Here is a 25,629-nt window from a genome sequence, read left to right on the forward strand (position 1 = left end):
ATGAAGTTAAAAAATTGGATATTTCGATAGGTTAGCGGGGTATTTCGGTGTTTTCTGAGGGTATTTCGGTAAATCACGGGTATTTCGGTAATTCTTTGTACCGGCTGGACAGAAAACGAACTTGTCTACGTTATTGTATCACTAATATCTTGACCCTTTTGAAATAAAAAGTATCTCAAATCAGAATAAAATTCACACCCCATTAAAAAATGCATTTCATAGACAACATGGTGTCTACTCATTATATTTTAATGAAGTGTTAATGATGGAGCATAAAGGAGATCTAGAGAAAGGGGAGGGATAATAAATTCCATTATAGATTTATGTCGCTCACCACATCCGATATCTTGTTTCTGTTTGTCACCTAAACATTTTCTGTTATCGTGAGGTTTTATTTTATATAAATTCTGTTAACTATATAGATAAGTGGAAATATCGTGGTCAGAGGGCATGACGCTCTAGCTGTCCCTGATTAATGTATTGTCGATCATTGATAATTATGGGTTTGATAATTATTTAAATACAATGGCATGGAACTTGAGAGTACTAATTAATTTGGTACATGTATAAGCAAAGTTCTCTCTTCCGAGGTGTGAAACATGTAGGAACAAGTATAGAATTAGACACGTGATCTTATGTTGTACACAGAAATTAAAACGAAAGTAGACTGTTATTGTTACAATATACACAAAGCTGTGCTCCAAGTTGTAAGTTACAAACTTTATTTCTACTATTTTTCTCCTATTCTGGTTCACCTTTTCAGTTTAATAATGATATATAACACTGTACTGTTAGTGTACATAGCTCTAGACCGTCCAACCGACCTGTCGCGATGTCACCCATGTTATATCAATGAATATTATATGTATACACTAATTTACAGGCTTGTCTACGGATGTTCAACTGATGTATATTTCACAACTAACCAAAAAATATATATACCAAATTTAACATTTGCACGCTTTAAAACACCGATATATGGCATAATATCTATCAAATTAGCCACAGATCTGTTTAGATCGATATTAGAGCCTATATTTAACTAGAATGGGTGTTGCTAAAACACGGAACGAAAAACGAAACAGAATGGTTGATTGGATATTGTTTAACGTCCTTCTCGAGAATCTTTCACTTATATGGAGACGTCACCATTGCCGGTGAAGGGCTGCAAAATTTAGGCCTATGCTCGGCGCTTACGGCCTTTGAGCAGGGAGGGATCTTTACACGGGACCTCTGTTTTCACTGTCTCATCCGAAGGACCGCCCTATTTAGTCGCCTCTTTAGTATTTAGTTGCCTCTTACGACAAGCAAGGGGTACTGAGGACCTATTCTAACTCGGATCCCCACGGGACAAGAATAAGAATGATTAATGTTGCTAAGATAATACCAAAAATCGGGGGGGGGGGGTGTAATTTAATATGATGAAGATCAAAATTTTGGGAATCTGTTTACAAGCGGTGAAACAATTTTATCTTCAAATTCTGCCTTATGAATTGATTAAGCGAAGTTACACGTTTGTATAAGAATTTATAAAGCGTTTTACAAGAATTTTGAAATGTCGGCATTGACAGATGTGTTAGCGAGCAGGGACACCTATCGGTAAAGAATAGAAAGAATACATGTACTTTACCCCCCCCCCCCCCCCCCCCCCCCCCCCGCCTAAGTGGCAAAACGTCATTAACACATAATACCATGTATGTGTGTACTTACAACAGGAAGTGTGGTATGTATATATATAACAACGACAATTTATGATCTTATTAAGTCAGTAAGTTAAACATCTTGTGTTTGATATGTTATTTTTAACTAACAGACTCTGTGACCGCAGCACTCCAATCCTAAATAGGGAAGACTTCCAGCAGTTTATTTCTAAACTAAATACTTGTATCTGAATATTTAGGTTAAAAATGGGATGACCTTTTAATTCCATTCAAGCATAAATTGTCTGTTAGTCTTTTTGCTATGCCATTTCTGTTAATTTCTCATACTATGGATCGTAAACTTCACCTTAGTTTTCATTGGTTCTGTTTAAATCTTTCTTTCCCGCTGTAACTCTTCAGGTTCAACGCTAATCCGCAGGATATCGGTAAATGTACGAACTTTCAAATAAATTCACCCCAATCGAGGCAAACCTTTTATATACATAAAAAAAACTTACATATATTAAACCAGGTGTGGAACTAAATTACGAATAAAAGCAAGTGTAAATTAAGAGTAGGCTATATGTTTGGAGGAAATTGTTGAAATTTTTTTTTTTTATCTTTTACAATGTGGATTTCGGGGGGGGGGGGGGGGCTTTTATTCATTGGATACAAAATTTGAAAATTCAATGCTGACCTCCTCATCACATTATTGCATACGATGTTTTCCGTTCCGTTCCGTTCCGTCTTCCGTTTCGTTTTCCGTTCCGTTGATTGTCTGTATATCAATGGTATACCAATACAGATTTTTTTTAAAAAGGAGTTTAATACAGGTAATGGAAATGAATAATAACATTTTTGCACTTGGTATACGAAAAAATTCATGATATCAAATTTCAGAGTTTTAAAAGGACATATTAGGAGTAATGTCATTTTCTAAAATTTCACATAATTTTCAAGATCTTGTCTTAGAATTTAAAAAGAAACTTTTCAAAAAGTGTGGGTTAGAGATCAAATGATTTATTTATTGGCGAAAATACTGAATTTTTATTCAAAATTTCAAGTAAATTAAACTTGTTAAAAGATTTTTTGTATTAGAACATAATTAGAGTTATCTTTCTTTGATTTTCTGTATCTCAATGGTATTCCAATATATGGTAAACCAGGCCATGTAATGAATGCATCGAATGAGGAACCGGAGTCAGTTATCTTGTGTCGACAGAGGTCGCCACAGGAAAATGCGGTCCAACACACTATCTGTATGGATACATTGAAGCTACCAATTCTGACTTTTCTACGACGGTGAGAGAGCTGGTGTCGGTCTTATTGACACAGGCTGTCGAGGACGGTCTTGAATGCTTCGAAAATTTTAGCACACACTATATGGTCTTCAAGCTGGTTCCATTTGATTATGGCATCCATAAAGAATGAAGATTTGTATTGTTCTGTGTTGGCTGTAGTTATTTCTAAGCACTTGCTGTTGTTTTTAACTTGGTTTGAAAGAATGTGTTTACAGTCTCCGAAAGTTTTTAATTCAATTTGTCTTCTTGGTTTTCCTTTGTTTACAAAGTTTTGTGGCGGTAGCCCCGGTACCAACCCCTCAACCACCTTATATAACACGATGAGTCGTAAGCTGGTTCTTCTGGTCTGGAGAGGTTGTAATTCCAGCTCCTTGGCCATTTTGTATCCCTCTTCTCTAGATCTGTAGTCTCTTTTTATGAAGCGGATGACTTTGCGTTGGACTCTTTCCAGTTTATCAATGTCTTGTTTCTGAGAAGGGTCCCAAATGGTGGATCCGTATTCTAGAGTTGATCATGGAGATATACGCTGTTTTTCTACAGTTTTCTATGCAGTGTGCTAAGTTCCGTCTGAGGAAACCTAGTGTCGATTGAGCTTCTTTTTTTTTTTTTTTTTTTTGGTTATTTTATTTATGTGGGTTGTCCACTTCAGATCGGATGATATTTGTAGGCCTAAGTAGGGATTGTCCTGAACTTGTTCTAGGACATGGTTTCCAACTTCCAAGTGAGTAGAACTTGGTGGGTTTTTTGCCGGATGCTCACAATGTAGCACTTTTTTGCATTAAACCGCATTCCCCAGTCATTGGCCCATTTCTGAAGGTTGTTTAGTCTGTAATTTCTCTTAGTCTCCATAGCAATTGATGCGACGGTAGCTTTACAAAAAAAATTAAAGATACAAAATAATTGAACTTTTAATTATACAATTAATAGAATATTGTCTTTCCTAACTTTAAATTGAATTATAAAATTATGTCCTTATTGAACTCGTAGCACTTGAGTGCGTCAGTATAACGCCGTGCTCCCACTTCGTACTTCCTAAAGACGTGAAAATCACAATTCAAAAATAGTAATAAGATTGCTTTATCAAAATAAAATAATGTGATTTCCACTTTAAATTTGATTATTTTTATTGATTTGTGTGTGTGTTGTCTTTTTCTTTCTTTCCGAAATGCACTCGTGACAATAGCTTGGCATAGGGCCTAGTTGTCAACAATTTAACGTAGCATAATTTGTCTAATCCAAAAATAAATAATGATTGCACTGTTTATTTTAGAAAAACAGCACCAATTACAGATGTTTAAAGGAATAATATCACCAAACAGTTTGTAGACAGCGACCCATGCATATAAACATTATTTACTCACAATATTGCCGATTTCATACACGCTTTACTCGCTATATTTGGGTATTTACATCGTTATATGTGTGCACTGGTGGCGAAAACATATAAAACTCGGAAAATTTGTCAACATCGATTTAAATGTTGCCCATGATAGATAAATTAGGACCCTAAAAGTTGAGTTTTTAATAATATCTCGCAGTACTTTCACAATCCGAAGGGCGCATGTTACGTCACTGTACCACGAGACTACCTACTTAATTAACTAGACTTTTTGAAATCGGGGCTAGATTTAAGTCTGTATTGTGGTTAATTATCGCAAAATTTCGGCGAACGAATTATTAGAATTAATTACTATAAGCATAAAGAAGACGAAATGCATGTAATGTTGTATACTTTGAAAACATGAGATGTATCCTTTAATGAATTTCCATTCGGCTTTCCTCGGTTTTGATTTGCATTCTTTCTGGTATTGTTTGTAGTTTGACCACTTTTTCGTTTTCTTTGCTTGATTGTACAGTATTGCCTGTTTTGAGTAGTTTTCTTTCCCTGTGTGCAATGCATGGGGCTGATTGTTTGGATTTTAATTCCTTGGATGGTATATGCTCGTCTAGGCTTTGATGGATCTTTGGTTTGAAAGTATCCCGGATTTCATGAATACTTTTCCCTTTTGAGTGAAGATCTGATATTGTCTCGGCAAGATTTGTTAGTGATGTTTTAGGTCTTGCCATTTAGCTTTTGAGTAGATGTAGATTTTCCTAGGTGTTGTTTTGTGGTAGTATGGTTTTGTCTCCAGATCTGTAACAATGATATCGTGATCTGAGTTTTCTGGAACACTAACTGATGATTTTATTACAGACGTGTTTGATGTGAAAACGAGGTCTAATATATTGTCACCCCTTGTCGGTTGGTCATGGATCTGTGAAAGGCCCGCCGTATTGGTTGTTTCCACGATTAGTTGTTGTATCTCCTTGTCATTTCCGTCTTTGATTGACATGTTGTTCCAGTCAATATCTGGACAGTTTTAAATAGTCTCCTACTAAGTTGGTGTTTTTATTTGTATTATATGTTGCTTTTCCAAGTGATTTTCCTAGCTTAGTGAGGTCTTCCTTATTTCTGTGTGGCATATAGAATGATGATATTAGCATTTCTTTGTTTTTATCGGTTTTTATTTTGACCCATTCTATCTCACAGTTGGTTACTAGTTCTGGTTGTTCTACCGATATGATGCTTTTTTCCACTAGTATAAATACGCCTCCTCCCAGGTTCCCCCTGTCATTCCTGAAGACATTGTAGTTAGATGGAAATACTTCACTTGATTTGATGGCGTCTTGTGTAGGATTTTTTCCTGGTTTGATGCCCTTTAGCCAGGACTCAGTCCCGCATACAATATCTGGTTTAAGGTAGTCAATGGCTAAGGCTAGTTCTTGGCTCTTATCTTTTATACTACGACAGTTTATAGTCATAATTCTTATGTTTTGGGGACTGAAAATGGGTTTTCATCCAAGAGCTTGTTCTGCGTATAGTCAGTTTTTAAACCGAGGTAAGCTACTGACAAACAAGTTGATGGTACAGGGGTTTCAACAGTGTTGATTGAAGTCAGCATTTCGCAAATTCTATGGTCGTTATAACGATCTAGTTCGTCAATACAACCTATCATTGAGTCAAATGCTATCTGACGTGTTTCATACCGATTGTTAGGCCGTTCTTGGCACATTGATTTTGACTACGGATAACTCCGTTTACCCGATCAAGATATAGGGCTCACGGCGGGTGTGACCGGTCGACAGGGGATGTCTACTCCTCCTAGGCACATGATCCCACCTCTGGTGTGTCCATGGGTCCGTGTTTGCCCAACTATCTATTTTGTATTGATTTTAGGAGTTATGAAATTGATCACTGTTCGTTATCTTCACCTTCATCCATAGATGTTGATGGAGGCTTGGCGTTACTTGTGGTTTTGGTGTTCCTTGAATCACTCATATGGGTTTAAGGGCTACTGGTTGTTAGTGGACTGAATAAGTCGGTTCTAGTTGACTCCATGCTGCAATCGATGTTTGACAGTGGTTCATATATGTTCGATAAGTTGATTTTATAACTACGGAAGGTGAATGTTGTTGCGTTTATGGTGTCACATTTACAGCATAGTCATTGTAAATTTGATCTTTCTAATAGTTTGTAGTCATGTGTGCAGAGTTCAGTGCAAGACTGATGGTACCATATGTCACATCCATCACAGCAAACACCTTTACATTTCCATGTAACGGGATGTGCGCAGAGGCCACATAGATAGATTGAAGTTTGTTTGTTTCGTGGTCCTGGGTTTAATTCTGTATATCCAGACATTATAATGACAAGAAGCAGGATGGTTTTATTCTTGTTGATTGCAATTGGTAAAATGAGTGATTCTGTACTTGTACTCGACATCTTTAGGTTTATGATTGAAAGAAGCATTTGCTGTTGGTCCCAGCTCCAGTTGTTCCATTTTGTGAAACCTAACATTAGAACGAAAATGAACAAAGTCAGGATACCCATGGTAGGTATAGCGCGGGATTCCACACTGACCTGTTCAGTATAGCGTGGCTGACCCACACTGACTGAATATAAGTAGCCTGATTTCTATTTCCGTTCAAATTATATATTTTTACTTCACTTGTTGTTTTGGTGTTTCCCAGCAGTCTTTTTTTTTTTAGTTTTGTCAATGATTTTTTCAGTCAAACTTTTACTATCAGTTTCCCAGGGTGTATACCGGCCGCAAGTAGTTTGAAGTTGTGGAATTTGCGGAGCTTGGGTTTCCTATTCTTCCCGCTCTTGACTCTAGATGTTTTGTACAGGTCTGATGTGAATGAGGGCGAGTGCTTTCCAAGGTTTTTATTGATAGTCCGAATTTTGGTGTTGAGCTGCGATATTTGCTGGGCAAGTTTAGTATTTTGATCGTCAAAGATACTTGGATCTTTGTGGCCTTTATTCTGATTCCAGCATTTGATCGAGTACAGTGGAATTTCGAGTATTGTCACCTTTGATCCAGGGTGTTTGTTTGTGATCTTTATGATTTCTTTGTATGATTTTTCTATTTTTAGTACTTCCTCCTCAGTTTCTGACTTTAAGTTTATGTATTGTTTATTTTTTTCTGTTAGATTACATGCGCCGAGCCATACATATAGCCATATATCTCCATGTTGAATTATTTTCCTTACGATTGACAATTATAACCAACGAGTGCTTTCCTAAGTTTTCGCGCCGCTTTTTGTCCACCAGATTATTTCATTATCAGTTGTAATTTTTCTTTGGAGCCACGTTCCTTTGCTGTCTGACAATATTATTGGTTGTTGAAGGCGTTTCCTTGAGGTTGTGGGAGTTGGGTTTGACAGGAACTTCTCTAGTTTACTTTCTGTCATTTGACAGGGATTTCGCAATCCAAGATGGCGACTCTCAATTGGCGATGTATAACTATAAGGTGGTACATTGGGGCTGGAGTTTTGGACTTACCAATAGCTTAGCAACTTACATTTCGCGATTTGTATGGAAGGAGAAGATTACTAAGTCTTATCTGCAAGCGGATACAGAAGCCAAATTGGGACCTATCAAAAATATTTTTGAATTTGTTTTGAAAACTGTAATATCACAACAAAGCGAATTCTTGAACAAAAATATTCTTCGGAAATGGAGATGTGAGATTGATCACTGTTCGTTTTCTTCACCTTTCATTCAGTACCCAAAGGCCTGTGCAAATGTACACTAAAGTAGGTCAGATCTAAGTTACGCTAGCCTAACTTTGCCTTCTATAGATACATCCAGATTTTATATTTAGTGTATCATTGAACATGTTGAAGTTTAATTAAAAAATCAATTCAATATTTAATTACCTCTAATATTTAGCCATCGAAAAAAAAATTAAATTATGATTTGTTATATGCTGTTTGATTCAAAATGATTCTTCATTCTTCAAGATTCATTTTGTAGATATTGCTGGCTTTAGAATCCAGGTCTGAAAAGCAATAGGTGGAGAAAGAAAAAGTGGGTTTGGTCAGATGTTACATCTTATGAAGATTTTAAAAAAGAAATCTTAACATGGATGACACAATAGATAACCAGTGCGAAAACGATCCTCAAGTGCAACAGAATGAAGGAACGCAGTTTTATCGAGAAGACGAAAAGATAAAAGGGTCCCAATCTGAGAAATTGTCTAACCCCACGGATAGAACAGTTACTATCGGTGCTGAATCGGACAACATTGATGAGCAGACTCTCCACGGATGTACAATTCGAATAAAATCTCCAACAGAAAACTTAGTCATCCACCGCGATAAAGACAGACATGAGGTAAAAGACACTGGGTTTCACAAATCGGCATTAAGTACAGAACCACATGACGCAGGTGAACAAAACAATGGATCAAATAAAGGTAATGATACGCTAGAGGAGCAGGATAATGAAAACAGACAGTTACTAAACGCAAAAACTGACATAGGAAACAAAAAGCATAATACACACAGAGAAATGAATGCCGATTCTGAAAGTGTCGAAGTTGGAGCAGATCAATTAGAAAATGTCTTCGAGAAAAAGGAGATGTCGGTAGTGTGTCGTGACGAAAACAGATCAGAAAGAGAAAGAAAATTTAATGAAAGTTTCTCTAGATTAACCAAAGATGAAAAGAAAAAAGATCCACCTTCATCCACTATAACACGCAGACATATTGACGAAAACGAAACGGACTCGCAAAAAAGAGAAGGAGTATTTGATGAAGGTTTCACCGGATCATCAACAGGTGAAATTAAAGATGATCCAACCTTATCTACTGTAACACACAAACAAGACGAAAAAGAAATGGCTCAAGCAGAAAACAACAATGTATTGAAGGATATATCAGGTTATCAAGAATATCAAATTAGAGAAACTCAAATGTCAGATTCAAGAACATGTCAACACAAAGAACCTTCTGAAAAACATAAAGATGTTACAGGCGGGACGAGAAATCCCATATCAAACATTTCAACACTACAGAAAGAACCTTTTGAAGATTCACGATTCTTAGATACTCTAAAAGATGATGTTGAAAACAAACACGCTAGGTCTGCATCCCCTTTTAAACAAAAACTTAAACCGTTGGCCTCTGCAACTAATGCATCACGAATAAAGCATGACCAGTGCTTCAAATCGTTTCCTCTTGATTTCGAAGTTTTTTCATCAAAAGAGAAAAAAGAGCAACTGTCAATTTTCCAAAGTGAGAGCAAACATACATCAAAAATGGCATGCTGTTTGTGCAATCGGTGGTGTTTGCACTGGAACGTTTGCAAGGAATGCATGATTTTCCTGTGTGATTCTTGTATGACTCTGTATCACCCACAAACGCTGCTTCATGCTACATTCCAAGCAAAAGCGTTTTCAGATTTTGGTTGCCTCGACCACATGATGATCTTCCAGTATTTCTGTTGCGATTGTAACAGCCGACGGTGTAAAGAATGTTTAGGAAGCAGAAAATGCAAAGATCATGTTTTAATGGACATTTTTACAAATTTAGACTACATTGAGGCAAGTTTTGTTCACCTTAGATTGTTCTCTAATTTGACAGTCCGGTAAGATTAGGAATGTTAAATATGTTTACTTCTTTTATAATTATTTTTCAAAAAAGTGTGCATAAAAGAAATATTCATTTTATAGTGTTTGCATCATAAAACATTGAAATATACTTCTTTCGTCTGTATACAGAAGGGAAGTGGAAAACACGAAGCGCAAGCCTCAACAAAGATGTTAAGCAAAGCAACAAGATCAGAGATAGAAAGACTCACACAGGTCCAGCTTGTGCTTTCCAAAGAGGACGACGCTTTGCCGGATGACTGTTGTAAATATTGTCGTTTGACACATGAACGTTACAACATTTGTGAAGATTGCATGGTATATTTTTGTGATGACTGCTTCAAGCGATACCACCCTGCAACTCATACCATCTGCAAATCTAAACCATTCCTTGCTTTTGCCTGTCCTGAACACAAACAAATCTGTCGTCATTTCTGTGAATTGTGTAAAGCACAGAAATGTGATGACTGCATCGCTAAGAATGGAAAATGTTCTGGTTCTGAACATCAAATAATACAATTGCTGAAGTATATCTCACAACAAAAGGTACTTATATTAATATTACTTTACCAAATGTAATCGTAAAATCTTCGTGTTCAATTTAAATTAAAAGTGTATTTTTTGTGATGGAGAATTTTTGTCTAATGTTTTTGTTAATTTTTAAGGACAACTTTGATGAAACAATACACGATGTTTCAACTGCAAGTTCCCGGACCATCAATATGTTGTCGGAGCAGTTGGACAAGACAGAGAACGTAATTTTGGTAGGTTTTCATAAATGTTTTAGTTTTCACGATTATCGAACATACCATAGTCTAGCTTTGAACAAAGACTGTTTACAGAAGTATAAATGTAATATTACTGTCACTATCATATTTCAATTGTTTTATCTCATTTCCATCCATAGATAGATAAAGGAATGATGCTTTTGCACTCATCTAACAGAACTGTTAAAATTTCCTTTGGAAAGTTTGACTGAATTTTGAAATAATATTTTGTCCATTGTAATACTTAGAAGAGACAATATTGACTTTTGATTTTCTTTAGATTTGCTATTGATGATTTCTGTTCTGTATTAGATGAACAATCTTCGAAATAAGGAGATATTGAAACAGGAGTTTGCATCACTTCGTCATCTGATTACAGAACGAGAACAGCAAATGTACAGGGATTTAGGGGAGGTATTAAAATATTCAATATTACATATTGTAATAAACATAGATATTGTTCCAACAAAAAGTGCACTTTTCAAGCAGCCACCACATTTAGATATTTACACTGTAGCTAAGTCAGTAGATAGATTTCTTCGTGTGAGGGAAGTTTGTCGGGTTTATTTCCAGGCCCTGAGTCAGTAGATAGATTTCTTCGTGTGAGGGAAGTTTGTGGGGTTTATTTCCAGGCCTTGAGTCAGTAGATAGATTTCGTCGTGTGAGGGAAGTTTGTCGGGTTTATTTCCAGGCCTTGGAAGGATAGAGTGTTTAGAATATGCAGCAACTGTTCCTTTGTTGATGACGTTGAGAGTAGAAGTCAGTAATCTTTGAATGAGACTTACTACTAAATGGTGTGAAGTGCGAAACATACACTGATTTTGACTACGGATTACTCTGTCGACCTGATCGAGCTATAGGGCTTATGGTGGGTGTGAACGGTCGATAGGGGATGCTTAATCATTCTAGGCACCTGATTCCACCTCTGGTATATCCAGGGGTCCGTGTTTGCTCAACTCTATATTTTGTATTCCTTAAAGACCCAATTTTAAGTTAACACCCCCAAATGGTAAGCCACCTGTCATTTAACAATAGATCTCAGGTGGAGTGACATCTGCAGTGACTGTGGTCTGGAGGGACCCCAGAGAGGTGTTTTGATAGCAATAACAGTCAATTAGTACAGGCATTCTTTAGATCTTGAGGAAGCCCAGTATACCTGAGTTTTGATAGCATGGACCTGTCCACCACTGCTATTTCCTCACAATTATTAACAATGCAATCTTAATATAATTGTATTCTTTTCTCCTCTATATACATGCATTATAAATTACACAATCAGAAATCAAACAATACTTTGCACATTAATTTCTAAAACGTGTAACTTACTAAATAATTTATATTATCATTTAATGATATCTCTATATTTATAAAAGGAATTATTCATTCAGCCACATGAATAAGAGAGAGAGAGAGAGGGGGGGGGGTGTAGACTGTGTCAGCTACCGTTAGAGATACAGCTAATTAATACAAACACTATCACCACTGAAACTCTGCAGACGCCCCTGAGACAGGTCCTGTGTATATCAAAAGTATACATAACACCCTGATCTTTTGGCCAGGTAAATAACAATGACCATAGATGAGCTCCGCCCACATCCAGCGATCCGGGAAGAAACCATACGGTATTATTTTGGGGTCTTTAAAAGATTTATGAATTTGATCACTGTTCGTTTTCTTCACTTTAAATTTCCAATTCTGTCCTAAAACTCCACCATGAGCACAATCTTGTCATGTAACGTGTTGTCTATGCTCACGAATGGATATATTTTCGGTGCTTTTTCTCTGATAAAAACTCTCCTTTGTATTTAAAATAACTATGCCGAGTATACGATATTTTGTGCGTATTATAATAGTTCTCCTAGGTACTTGATCCAACCTCTGGATCGTACAGGGGTCCGTGTTTGGCTCACAGGTTAACGTATGTGGCCATTAATTTTATTCGAAATGTAGACATTTTAAACAATTTCAAGAAAAACTCTGATAATCACCAACTTTGTAATGTCATATTTCAGAAGAAGTAGTTTTGAGATTATTTAATTTTCATTTTAGATTTTTACTAATGCAACGTGAAAAGTACTTAAGGTAACTCCATACTCGCAGTTTTATCTGATACAAGTTTAAAATGTGTATTTATTTCCATTCATTAGAGTTAAAACTAACAAATTATCAAATAAAATACATAGGTCATCACACTTTTTAAGATGTGAGACATACATAAACAGAATCATATATCACTGTCAGAAAACTGCAATTTTCCTTAAACAGCGTTATTAAAATTCCATACAAACTGGTTAGGACGATATAATAGCATTCATAACAATTTCATGAAACTGTATCTTCACAAAAATATACAAAATGTCTGTAAAAAATACAGGAAATCATCGCATAATAGACTTGATAAAGAAATCAATAGAAACTGAGTTATTGCCCATGGATTCATATTTTGAAACGTATCATTGATTATTCATCTATAACTTAGACTTTTGAAATATTTTATTTTTGACAAGATTTTTTACAATAACTATAGGAAAAGACTCCAACAAAATTTATGTTCCTATCATACATAAATCTAAATAAATCATTGATTTCGCAAAATCTGATGACATCACAGGAGGGTGGAATTACTTTAATTTAAGAGAAAACCAATACTGAATTTCGATAACAAAAACTCAATTCTTTGTGGCTCTTTGCTGAAAGCTGTTGAAGTCTCTACATATAAATGACTGATTCTCAAAGGGATTTTAAAATCCAAATCAACCAATCAATAAATTAATCGTGCAAGATTGTGTGTCCAAATTCTATATCATTTGTAATATTCATGTATTTAATTTAGGAATACAGTGCAAAATTGAAAACAATACGGCAACGGCGACTGCAATATGGATCATACTTGATGAAAGATAGTAAACTTCTCTCGAAATCATTGCACACCTTAGGGAAAGAATCTCTACTCAGTTTTCATTTTGTAAGTTGGTTATTTTTTTTTTTATCGATTTCTAATTAGCTGAGGAAGTGTGTAGTATACATGGATGTTCATGATGACAACATTACAATCAAATACAAATTTAAGTAGTATTGTTTTCAAGAATTATTTTTTTCAGAGTGGACAAACATTGTGGAAAAGGTGGGAATAATTTTGATAATCCAAAGTGTTAAAAAATCGGTTAACCTTTAATATAATCTCCAAATGTTAAACAACAAAATTCTTATCCTAGAATCAATCAACACAAGAGAGAGTTGGAGTGTCTTGAAAGTCCCGATGACATATCTGTCTCGACCTTGATATCCCCGTTATCTCTGTATGTTGAAAAAACCGAACTGGCTAAATCCTTGCAGCTACGAAATTCAGGTGATTTACATCGATTAAATAACGATGAAAGTATATACATGTAAGTTGTAATTGCGAAGATTTTCAGTAATATTTGTTTATCTTTGGTATCCTTTAACGCTTTTCATCAAGCATGTTTATTGCAAGTATTTTTCAAAGTTTTTCAGTAATGCGTGTTTCAAGCATCGTTCAAAGTGGGTTTTTTCTGTAATATGTTTATTTTTAGCATCGTTCCACCTTACATGTCCACGACATATTGTGTATCTGGATGATGTAACAGAACCACTTCGTGTTCAGGATTTCGTGAACATTCCCAGCTCTACTCTGTCCAGTACTTGGACGATGTCTGTCGAAATACGAGACTCAGTGAAGAGAGTCGTCTGGCGAACTGACGACTGTTCTCAGGACGAATGTATCGCAAATGTTAGAGGAAAATTCTTTTTAGAACCAAAGAGTAGATACTTGGTCAAATTTTCTCTGCAAACGACAACCCATGTGTCCAAGTTCAAGATGACACAAAACATAAGTAAACCATGCCATGTTTTACTCGTAACAGGTCAGTGAGTTTACTGGTCAGAGTAGAATTGAAAAGAAGATGTTTTTAATTCTATGATTTGATTAATAAATTTCATTGGATTTTTTTTTTCTCATAGATGTTTTTATAAAGATGATATAGAAAATAGGTAGAAATTCATGTCACAATTAGTTAATTGCAATGTTCGGATGATTCACTCACGTGCATTCTAGATTTGTGTTCACGAGATGTTTTGTACTAGCATCATGTGACACTCTAGGTGGCATTATACGTTAAATATGCATATGTTATATCCTCGTGTAATCAAAGCTTTTATTGAAAATTAATCAATGAAGTGGATATTTGTAAATACTGTGCATGCAATCGTATTCTAAGATTATTTTATGTTCGATTTATTCACAACATTTGATATTCTATAATTTTATGGAAATGACAACATTTTGGAAATTTCTTTGAACATATCACAGTTTTGAAGTTCCATCAAATCAATAGTATAATTCGTTGATAAAATTCAAGAATCATTCTCTACGGCTTTATTTTGGTCTGTGTTTTTCGGTACTTTTGCAGAAGTTAAATACGTGAACACTGCTGTGAAGATAACTTATCATTGACTTTATCTAATGTGGAGATCAAACTTTCAATGCATTCAGTATTAATTTTCCTTACACTGTGTTACAGGAAATGAAGCAACAATGGATACAGGATTTGAATGGATTGGAGGAACCTGTGTTGTTGGACTGAACATTAGCTGGAAAGAAAGGCAACAAATAGAAACTTTGGTAATTGCTTAAATTTTGCTGGAGAAGTTCATGCCCATTTGATAGAGTCTTAAGTGATTTATGTTGTTCATTTCATTGAAAATCAAATATCACAGAATGACATTGAAATCATGTCAATTGATGTACATATTTTACATTTAAACAGAAATTATACATACCCATGATTAAAATTTGTATATTCTGTTGTAGCTGTTATTAAAGTATGGCTGCAATCCATATAATCTACATGTTCCAATACAGAAGGAGCAATTCAGCTTTGAGGTATGTTTCATGCAAAATTGAAGTATATTTTAGAATACACTTGCAATACAGGGTTGTTACTTTTATTGTTACTTTTATTCTGTTTAAAAAGTATCATAGGTTTTTTTTCTTTTGGTTTTGAATAAAATATCATTTTGAGCTCTATTTAGATTATGTTGTGTCTGATTGTTGTGTTTTACGAGATTGTCATCTTACTTGGATATTTTTATGCAAATTAGTGATCATTGTTCATGATTTAATCTTCCATCTCTAGAATAGTATTCGCTTCAAATATGTTTTAGAAAAATTCAAGTATTATGAATCATCATTAATAATTCATATTAATTGGTGTCATTAACAAAATATTGCTCATTGTAGGTCTGACAATACTATAATGTTGGGGTTCCACAATCCACAATATCAGATTACTTAAACATAGGGAAGAAATCTTTGTAAATATTTTAAAGAAAAATATGGCCTTGTGAGCATCCTCGGGCAGTGCGGATTTAAGTTTGTTCAAAACATAATCGTGGTGGTAGGGTAGGGCCACAATGTGAGATCAAAGTTTTTATATTGGAAAACTTTGAAAATATGTTTCTCACTAGCAACACGGCCATGATTAGCCATACGAATAAGCAAGCACCCTCAGGTAGTTCAGAGTCAAGTTTGTTCAATTTATGGCGCCTGGAGGTTGGATGGGAGCTACAATAGGGATGAAAATTGTATATGGAAAGATGTAGAAAGTCTTTTAAAGATTTATTATTATGAACAGCTAAGCCAGCATTAGTCGAGTCAATAGGCAGGCATCCTTAGGTAGTGCTGATTCAAATTTGTTGAATGTTCTTAGGTGTAGGGTGGAGCCACAGTCAGGGTTACATTGGAAGTTGTACATGGGAATAAATAGGAAAAAACTTTAAAACTCTTCTCCTCAAGAGTGTTAGAACCATGACTACTTAGATATTTTATTGAAAGTAGACATTAGCGGCAAACTGACAACTCAACTGTATGACAAACGGGATGATTAGAGCTTCTCCATCGTCAACTTCCCATATTTATGTAGCAATATTCCATTATCACCTGCATATGGTGTTTATATCTTTCAACTGATTCGATACGCAAGATATACTCAGGATTTTAAATCGAGGCAAGCTACTGACAAACGAGTTGATGGTACAGGGGTTTCAACAGTCTCGATTGAAGTCAGCATTTCGCAAATTCTATGGTCGTTATAACGATTTAGTTCGTCAATACAACCTATCATTGGGTCAAATGCTGTCTGACATGTTTCATACCGATTGTTAGGCCGCTCTTGGCACACTGATTTTGACTACGGATAACTCCGTTTACCTGATAAGGATATGGGGCTCAGGGCGGGTGTGACCGGTCGGCAGGGGATGGTTACTCCTCCTAGGCACCTGATCCCACCTCTGGTGTGTGCAGGGCTCCGTGTTTGCCCAACTATCTATTTTGTATTGCTTATAGGAGTTATGATATTGATCACTGTTCGTTATCTTCACTTTTCATATTACCAAGCCCCTATCTTTGTTTCTCACGAAAAAAATTAACATCTGTGAAGGAGAAACTTCAAACGTATTTTGCGATTACATTTCCCAGTTTATTTTCGGAAGGTCGTGTGGTCTCTTCCCAGGTACATCGTATCTGGATTCTCTCTTCCACCAATAAAAAAACTGGGCGCCACCAGACAACTGAAAAATTGTTGAGTGTGGCGAAAAACTAGTAAAACAATCAACAATCATATGAAGTAGTGTAAAACAAATGTGGATTCTAAAAAATTATAAAGAACTCTTAGTAAACTTGAAATAGCAAAGCTTTTTTCAAATCAACAACATCAAAAGGTATGACTTTTCAACACTTTTCACGACCATTCCTCACGATAAATTAAAGACTAGACTTTTTGACATCATAGACAGTTGCTTCGTCAACAAAAATGGAAAACACAAATATTCCTATCTAGTTATTGTAGTCATCCAAAAGAATTCTTTGTTTAACGCCACTCTGATTCCACGCACAGATACTCTGAAGTTGAAATAAAAATTATGCTGTAGATCCTCATTGACAATATTTTCGTGGTCTTTAGTGAAGAGGTCTTCCAACAGTCTGTTGGAATCCCCATGGGCACGAATTGTGCTCCTTTGTTAGCTGAAGGTTTAATATTCTCATGAAGCAGAATTTATTCAGAAACTTCTACGTGAGAAGAAATAATATCTTGCTATGGCCTTCAATGCGACATTTCGATAATCGACGACATTTTATCTATTAACAATAATAATTTTCATTCATATGTTGATTCGATATATCACTGTGAACTCGAAATAAAAGACACCACAGAGTCGTCCACTTCTGCTTCATACTTATCCCGTGGGGATCCGGGTTAGAAAAGGTCCTCAGTACCCCTTGCTTGTCGTAGAAGGCGACTAAATGAGGCGGTGCTTTGGATGAGACTGCAAAAACCGAGATCCCGTGTCACAATAGGTGTGACACGATAAAGATCCCTCCCTGCTCAAAGGTCATAAGCGCCGAGCATAGGCTTAAATTTTGCAGCCCTTAAATGGCAGTGGTGACGTCTCCATATGAGTGAAATATTCTCGAGAGGGACGTTAAACAATATTCAATCAATCAATTTGCTTCATACTTAGATATTTTATTGAAAGTAGATATTAACGGCAAACTTACAAGTCAACTTTGTGACAAACGGGATGATTTCAGCTTCTCCATCGTCAACTTCCCATATTTATGTAGCAATATTCCATTATCATTATTGCTTATAGATCACTGTTTATTATATTCGCCTTTCATCCCTGTGAACTCGAAATAAAAGACACCACAGAGTCCTCCACATCTGCTTCTTACATCCATTTTATTGAAAATAGATAATAACTGCAAAACGGTGTTTTAGCTCACCTGAACTTTCAGCTTAGGAGAGCTTTTCTGATCACCTGTTGTCTGTCGTCTGTAAACTTTTCACATTTTCGACTCCTTCCCCAGAACTACTGGAATATTTCAACCAAACTTGACACTTGGATTGGTTGGAATAGGTCCTCAGTACCACTTGCTTGTCGTAAGAGGCGACTAAATGGGGAGTTCCTTCGGATGAGACCGCAAAAACCGAGGTCACTGTCATAGCAGGTGTGGCACGATAAAGATCCCTCCCTGCTCTAAAGTCGTAATCGCCGAGCATAGGCCTAAATTTTGCAACCCTTCACTGGCAGTGTTGACGTCTCCATATGAGTGAAACATTCTCAAATGGGACGTTAAACGTTTTAAAAGGAGTATAGCGCACTTGGTATGCAGTTTTGCCTACATGAATACTTTTTTCTTGAATATCATTTTTTACAAATATTCTGCTATACAATATCAGTTTATACTTCTGTTTACCCAAATTACTTAATAAAGGTATCTATATGTTGATAGTATCTTTATTTGATAAGCATAAACATCACCGTGATTATATAGAGTATATAGTAAATGTAACGTAATGGGCTTAAAAAATTGCAAACTGTTTCAAAAGGCCATCCTAAACCAGAAATAAAACACTGAAATTGTTTTACTTGATTATGACTGTACATAAGTCCATTAGAGGAAATTTGGTTTAAGGTGGCCCTCTTGTTAAAATGGATAAAATATGAAAAAGTAGTTCTCAAAATTTACCTTGAGATATAGCAGCCTGTCAAACGTTAAACATTTAAACTTACATGCCTGGGTGGCCTAGTGGTTTAGGTTCTCCGTAATCTAACACTTAAACCATACATTCCGAGTTGGGTTTTTTTTTTTTGTTTTTTTTTTTTTTTTTTTTGCTTTTCATTTTTTTGGGGGTCGTTTTCTTGAGGGGGGGGGGTATAAATGTGATACATATATTATAACAAATATTAATCATTTTCATCATAACTTCCAATATTTGCAAATTACGACTTAAAGTAAAGGAATTAATTTCGAGATCACTGTAGTTCCGTTTGTTTACACTAATACGTTCCTGTTTGCACAGGATTTTCAAACCGTAATGTGGCTGACGAAAAGCTAAACAAATACTACAAGAAAAAGGACACAAATGCACAGCATGTAATAAGTAAAAATAGGTCAAGGGAGGAAAAGAACAGTTATACAGTTTGACTTCTCAAAAGTAAATATAAAAACTCATGTAGCAACTGTCATATGATATTTAGGCAAAGCTAAACACTCGAATTATCAACCAACGGCAAATGAACTGATGAAATCTATTAAAGGTACTGCAGTCATGTCAGAAAAAGACAGTCAGTTAAGTAATGTCATATGTATAATATGAATGCACCTATGAAAATATTGTACTGTTCATCATTCCAAATAGGAAAATGGTTTATTGATTAAAGAACGACTCATATAAATGTCAGTAATGATTATTTATCTTAGTTAACGAAACATCAAAAACGTTGGCCTTATATTTAAATATAACACGCCAGTCTATTATTGGAAACCGGTGTTTTCCATTTAGATTTCTGAGTCGGCCGTTTCGTCAGCAAATGCTCTATACCTCTTTGATCTAAATTTAATTTTATTAAAATTTGACTTATTCAACATTTCTTGAACTATTGAGATGGAGCTTTCATATTTTGTATATAGTTTTCTGATGGCAAGGTCTTTCATATCATACCACGATCTATGACTTTGTGACCTTGGTCTTACCCAAAATAACAAAATCATGTTAGTCATATTGGTGTTGGGGATATTCTGTGTTATGTGAATTCATTTTTAGTTATGTTGTGATCAATATGGGCTAGATTGGGGCCATAATATGACGTAACAATTTTTCAAAATTCATAACAGCTGAAAAACGGCAGGGCCAAGGTGACTCGGGTCAGTGATGTGACCTATGGACCTCTTGTTAAAACTCATAATTAATGAGCTCTTGGTAGTGAACTGAATTTCCGATTTTGTAAACTATGAACCAATAGAGGCAAAAACAGTAAATTCTGAAAAAAGGCAAATGTAGGAACTATTCAGCGAGGAGATAGAAACATTTTTTGTTATGTATCTTTTCATTTGTTTATTTTGTTCGTAAAATTAAAACTGTAATACATTGACAAATGTTGTAAAACCTTGAATTTCAGGAACGAAGATTTATTTGTGATTTCGGAAAAGATAAAAGAAAGTCAGTAAGTTTCGAGTTTATATCGAGTGAACTGATAACCATGTTGGATTATGTTTTAGTTTTCTTATTTGTAATATTTATTCAACTATCACATTTTATATCAAATTAATATGTCACATATATACAAATCCACATATATACACATACATACATATAAATACATATACAGTATACACAAACATACATGTGAATAAACACTAATGTTGAAGTTGTTTTTAAAGGGACTGATTCACGATTTTCCCCAAAATTAAATTTTCACTTTTAATTATCAAAATCTACTGTCTGATATGTTTAAAAGATTTCACATAAAAATTAAGGTTATACATTATCAAAGAAGCTCATTTTAGAGAGTTCATTATTTGTTTTGTAAACAAAGATTGCGGTATGTTATTGTTTACGAAATTTTCCAAAAAATTGTTATTGATCTAAGTTGATTATATCTTTTACATTTCAAGCATTCTTCGGGTAAAATGTGTCATTTAAAAGTGAAAATGTGTGACTATGCAAAATTAAGATGCTTTATATTACAAAATCGTTTGTATACATAAAAAGACTCGAATCTTTGTTTACATAATACATGTTCAAGGCTAAAATATAGCTTTTATTCTTGCTTTCAGAAGATCCAAATTTTAGTTGTCAACATTAAATGAATTATACTTTTAATGTTTAACATCAAAAATAAAAAAATATTTTGTTCAAAAATCGTGAACCAGTCCCTCTAATATAGAAGGCGAAATTTCTTTTTTAGAAGAAAAAGAAGAAAAAATGAAAAAAGGGGGGAGGACAGAAGGTAAAATAAATTAAAAAGTGCATAATGATAATGGGGCACATGTTCATTTAGGGGGTACTAAGCAAAATTAATTTTCTAATAAAATGTTATATACATATCAATCACAACATAACATATATAATTATATACTGCCAGTTGTTTTTAAACTCTATATATTTACATTGTTTTAAAAACTTTTTAAAAATCCATCATGATTCTTTCTACAATAATTGTTTTCAGAACACTTGTAGTTAGTACTGGGCAACATTTGTAGTTTAGAACACTTGAAGTTAGTACTGGGCGGTTTTTAGAACATTTGTAGTTTAGAACACTTGTAGTTAGTACTGGGCGGTTTTCAGAACACTTGTAGTTAGTACTGGGCGGTTTTCAGAACACTTGTAGTTAGTACTTCTTACTTGAAATGTATAATTCTTGATTTATTAAATTTTGTACTTTATAAGCATTCTTGTTCTTATATTTACCAAATAATATTATTCTTCTGTCAAACGATACAGATATTTTAAACTTGTTAAAAAATCACTTCAATATCATTCCAAATCTCTTTTACTGAATGAAAGGTGAAGATTACGAACACTCAACAAATAGATGTTCGATTTCATTATTGCAGAAAATACATCCTTGGGATGTTTTGTTCCTAAGTTGAAAGGTATGCATATGTTTGAACTATTCTATGTAAAATTGGGAACTGTAACCAATGAAGTTTTGGTTCTTGTGTAACTTTAATTAAAAGGAAGTTCAAAACTTTTGCTCTCTGTCGTGTTTCATGCCGATTGTTAGCCGTTCTTGGCACACTGATTTTGAATACGGATAACTCCGTTTACAGTGTACCTGATCAGGATATAGGGCTCATGGCGGGTGTGACTGGTCGACAAACGATGCTTACTCCTCCTAGGCACCTGGTCCAACCTTTGGTATATTCAGGGGTCCGTGTTTGCCCAGCTCTTTATTTTGTATTGCTTGTAGGATTATGAGATTGATCAATGTTCGTTATCTTCACCTTTCATTCTAAACATTTTCAAAAAATTTCAGTGATATATATTGGAGGTATTCTTTATATTATGTGTTGTTTAATTATTAGTGAGAAAACCTGTAAGGAGGACAAGGAGATAACTTCAAATCAGTGAATATGAATCAAAAGGAACGGGGATGTCTACTCTGAATGGAGAATTCAAAACGACCAAAGCCGAAGCTTAGACATCTTTTTGTGCAAAACATGTATCTATTGTTCATTTAGTAACAATGTTACTGGAAAAAGTTTTAAGGTGAAGTTTTTGACCATTGATATCAAAACCCGGGGGGGGGGGGGGGTGTATTGTTTTTGGTGAGTGTGTATCCAAGTTTTTCTCTTCTTGCAAAACTTTAATTTTCGCCATAACCTTTAAACTATGATAGATGATAAATTCATTCTTGGTTAACTGAAAGATCAAGGATATTCCCGTGGACTTCAGTGTTTGAGGGCGTGTGTTTTATTTAAAATTCCTGATTACTTTATATATTGCTAAGTAGTACATACATGTATCTTTTTTTCCAAACATTGCTGAAAAGGACACTTTCATTAAGATGCAAACATTGCTAGTAGTGTAAACAAATGTTACAAGATTGTATTTCAACCAAACAAGACTTGAGTATTTCAAAATGTTTGAAAATGTATGTTATCGGATATGAGCGGTCGACAGGGGATGCTTACTCCTTCAAGGCACCTGATCTTACCTCTGGTGTGCCCTGAGGTCCGTGATTGCCCTCCCCTTTTTGTATTCTTTATGGGATTTATGAGTTTGATCACTGTTCATTATCTTCATTTTTCATTGCTTGGTGTAAATATCGCGTTTTAATGCAAATAATTCCAATGTTATTTAATAGCATTGTTTTGATTGGACAACAATTAAGTTAAATGAGAATTTATACATCAATAAACCCAAAAATGTTATGTATACATACGCGCCTGAAAACAAATAACATAGTGCGAGGAAACTATTCATCAAATTTTGAAATTGGTAATGCAGGGAACGATTTGTAATTATAAAAATCAAACATTCTTTTTGAAGAATATTTGATGTGTAAACTTTGGATATTTTACTCACAAACTTAACCTAAAATTGCTTCGCACTTTTATTCAGTTTGTGAGTAAAATGTCCAGAGTTTACACATCGATAAATTCTTCAAAAAGAATGTTTAATCCTATAATTTCTAAATCCATATTATCTTAATGTTTTATCTCGTTGATATATGATACATTGCATTGCTCCATAACTTCCAAAATAATTGTTGTATTATCTTTGTCTTCCATTGCTTTCCATGTACATTTCAGAGGCACTCTACGTTTTAAATATCTATAATTAAAACAATTGTCTTCCTGTAAACATAATATTCACAAGGTATATCACGCCGCCATCTTGGTTTTCATTTTTACCAGCTGCATCGCTTGAAAATTTCGGAGAAAAGTTCGATATAATATGATAATTAGACCCCTACCGTTTAGAAGCAACTCTGTCAAGGTCATATTTTATCGAACTTTTCTCCGAAATTTTCAAGCGATGCAGCTGGTAAAAATGAAAACCAAGATGGCGGCGTACAGGAAGAATTTTTTTTTTAATCATAGATAAATGTATTTAAAACGTCGAGTGCCTGTGGTATATTTATATACATGTGTATTTGTAATTAATATGCGCATTTTAATTTTTTTAACTTTGTAATGTACATTCATATCATACCCTATTGTTAAGCGTCTTAGGGTAATAGTACACAAGACGCTCTATAAATGGTTTTATCATCACTGTTATTTCTTGTATTATTCCAATTAATGGCACCTAACTGTAAGACGACTTCATTTCCCAGTTTATTCATTAGTTCTTAATACTGAAGTACTAATATAAGCATACAATATTATATGTATTGATTTGATCGTATTAAACAGTTTTCTAGATGTTTAGTTGTGTTTGCATTGGAAGAATTTTACACTTATATAGACACATTACCAGTTTAAATTTAGATGTGCTCTGAGTCATTCAGTACAGAGGATTTTTATCGTGCTGATGCGTATCGTGGCCTTGGGTTTTAATTTCCCATCCAAAAGACTCGCCACCTTCACTTCCGATGCCGTGGGCTTGGCGGAGTGCAGTCACTTTCTGTTTTAACGACAATCTGTCGCGAGGTGGGATCGAGCATGAACTGAATTATGTACATTCATTCACAATAGCAATATAAGGGTATGAAAAAAGCTCCTCAGAGAATTACCTGGTAGTATTCACAAAACCTTCATTTTGATCATCTTTCTTAATATGCTTTGAAACTGACTACAAAATATTACCCAACTGGTATACATGTATATAATTTAAATTCTTCAGTTTCCTAATATCCCCCTAGGTTAATTGCGGTACAGCGCTCAGTAATGTCCAATTAGCTCAGTCTCGGTACAGCGCTCAGTAATGTTCAACTAGCTCAGTCTCGGTACAGCGCTCAGTAATGTTCAACTAGCTCAGTCTCGGTACAGCGCTCAGTAATGTTCAACTAGCTCAGTCGAGGTACAGCGCTCAGTAATGTTCAACTAGCTCAGTCTCGGTACAGCGCTCAGTAATGTTCAACTAGCTCAGTCGAGGTACAGCGCTCAGTAATGTTCAACTAGCTCAGTCGAGGTACAGCGCTCAGTAATGTTCAACTAGCTCAGTCGTGGTATAATACAGCGCTCAGTAATCTCCCCCTAACTCAGTCCCAGTACAACGCTCAGTAATGTCTTCCTAGCTTAGTCCCGGTACAGCACTCAGTAATGTCTTCCTAGCTTAGTCCCGGTACAGCACTCATTAATGTCTTCCTAGCTTAGTCCCGGTAAGCGCTCAGTATTGTCCCGGTACAGCGCTCAGTAATGCCCCCTAGCTCTGTACCGGTGCAGCGCTCAGTAATGTCCCGGTACAGCACTCAGTAATGTCTTCCTAGCTTAGTCCCGGTAAGCGCTCAGTATTGTCCCGGTACAGCGCTCAGTAATGTTCCCCTAGCTCAGTCCCGGTACAGCGCTCAGTAATCTCCCCTTACTTCAGTCCCGGTACAGCGCTCAGTACCCCCCCCCCCCCCCCCCAGCTCAGTCGCGGTACAGCGCTTAGTTCGTGTATTTTTGTTAGTCTGTAAAAATCAAATGAGAAGAGTTTTTCTCCTTTTTAATCGCTGGACGCGCATGCGCCAGCGATTATTAGGAGGGTACT

General features: G+C 35.3%; 1 protein-coding gene across 4 annotated transcripts; it reads left to right on the forward strand.

Annotated features, from left to right (window-relative positions):
* Positions 1 to 608: 608 nt before the first annotated feature.
* Positions 609 to 24,359, forward strand: LOC125657507 (uncharacterized). Of its 4 annotated transcripts, none has more exons than XM_048888101.2 (14): positions 609 to 707; positions 8,241 to 9,809; positions 9,987 to 10,400; positions 10,520 to 10,618; positions 10,934 to 11,035; positions 13,455 to 13,586; positions 13,723 to 13,745; positions 13,837 to 13,970; positions 14,176 to 14,505; positions 15,163 to 15,263; positions 15,453 to 15,524; positions 20,606 to 20,650; positions 21,395 to 21,436; positions 22,515 to 24,359. In XM_048888101.2, exons 2-13 carry the CDS (start codon positions 8,349 to 8,351, stop codon positions 21,413 to 21,415), a joined length of 2,934 nt encoding a protein of 977 aa, XP_048744058.2. In that variant the 5' UTR covers positions 609 to 707; positions 8,241 to 8,348; the 3' UTR covers positions 21,416 to 21,436; positions 22,515 to 24,359. The 4 variants fall into 4 exon arrangements, with proteins under 4 accessions (XP_048744058.2, XP_048744064.2, XP_048744059.2 ...); XM_056149223.1 differs by lacking the exon at positions 609 to 707 and adding an exon at positions 2,775 to 2,942; XM_048888107.2 differs by lacking the exon at positions 21,395 to 21,436.
* The last annotated feature ends 1,270 nt before the right edge of the window (positions 24,360 to 25,629 follow it).

Source organism: Ostrea edulis, chromosome 9 (genome assembly GCF_947568905.1).
Source record: "Ostrea edulis chromosome 9, xbOstEdul1.1, whole genome shotgun sequence".
Taxonomy (NCBI): domain Eukaryota; kingdom Metazoa; phylum Mollusca; class Bivalvia; order Ostreida; family Ostreidae; genus Ostrea; species Ostrea edulis.

Coding starts and splice junctions, on each gene's coding strand:
- LOC125657507 (XM_048888101.2), top strand. CDS start 8,349: ATGGATGACACAATAGATAACCAGTGCGAAAACGATCCTCAAGTGCAA. Junction 9,810..9,986: donor CAAATTTAGACTACATTGAG/GCAAGTTTTGTT, acceptor GTCTGTATACAG/AAGGGAAGTGGAAAACACGA. Junction 14,506..15,162: donor CCATGTTTTACTCGTAACAG/GTCAGTGAGTTT, acceptor ACTGTGTTACAG/GAAATGAAGCAACAATGGAT.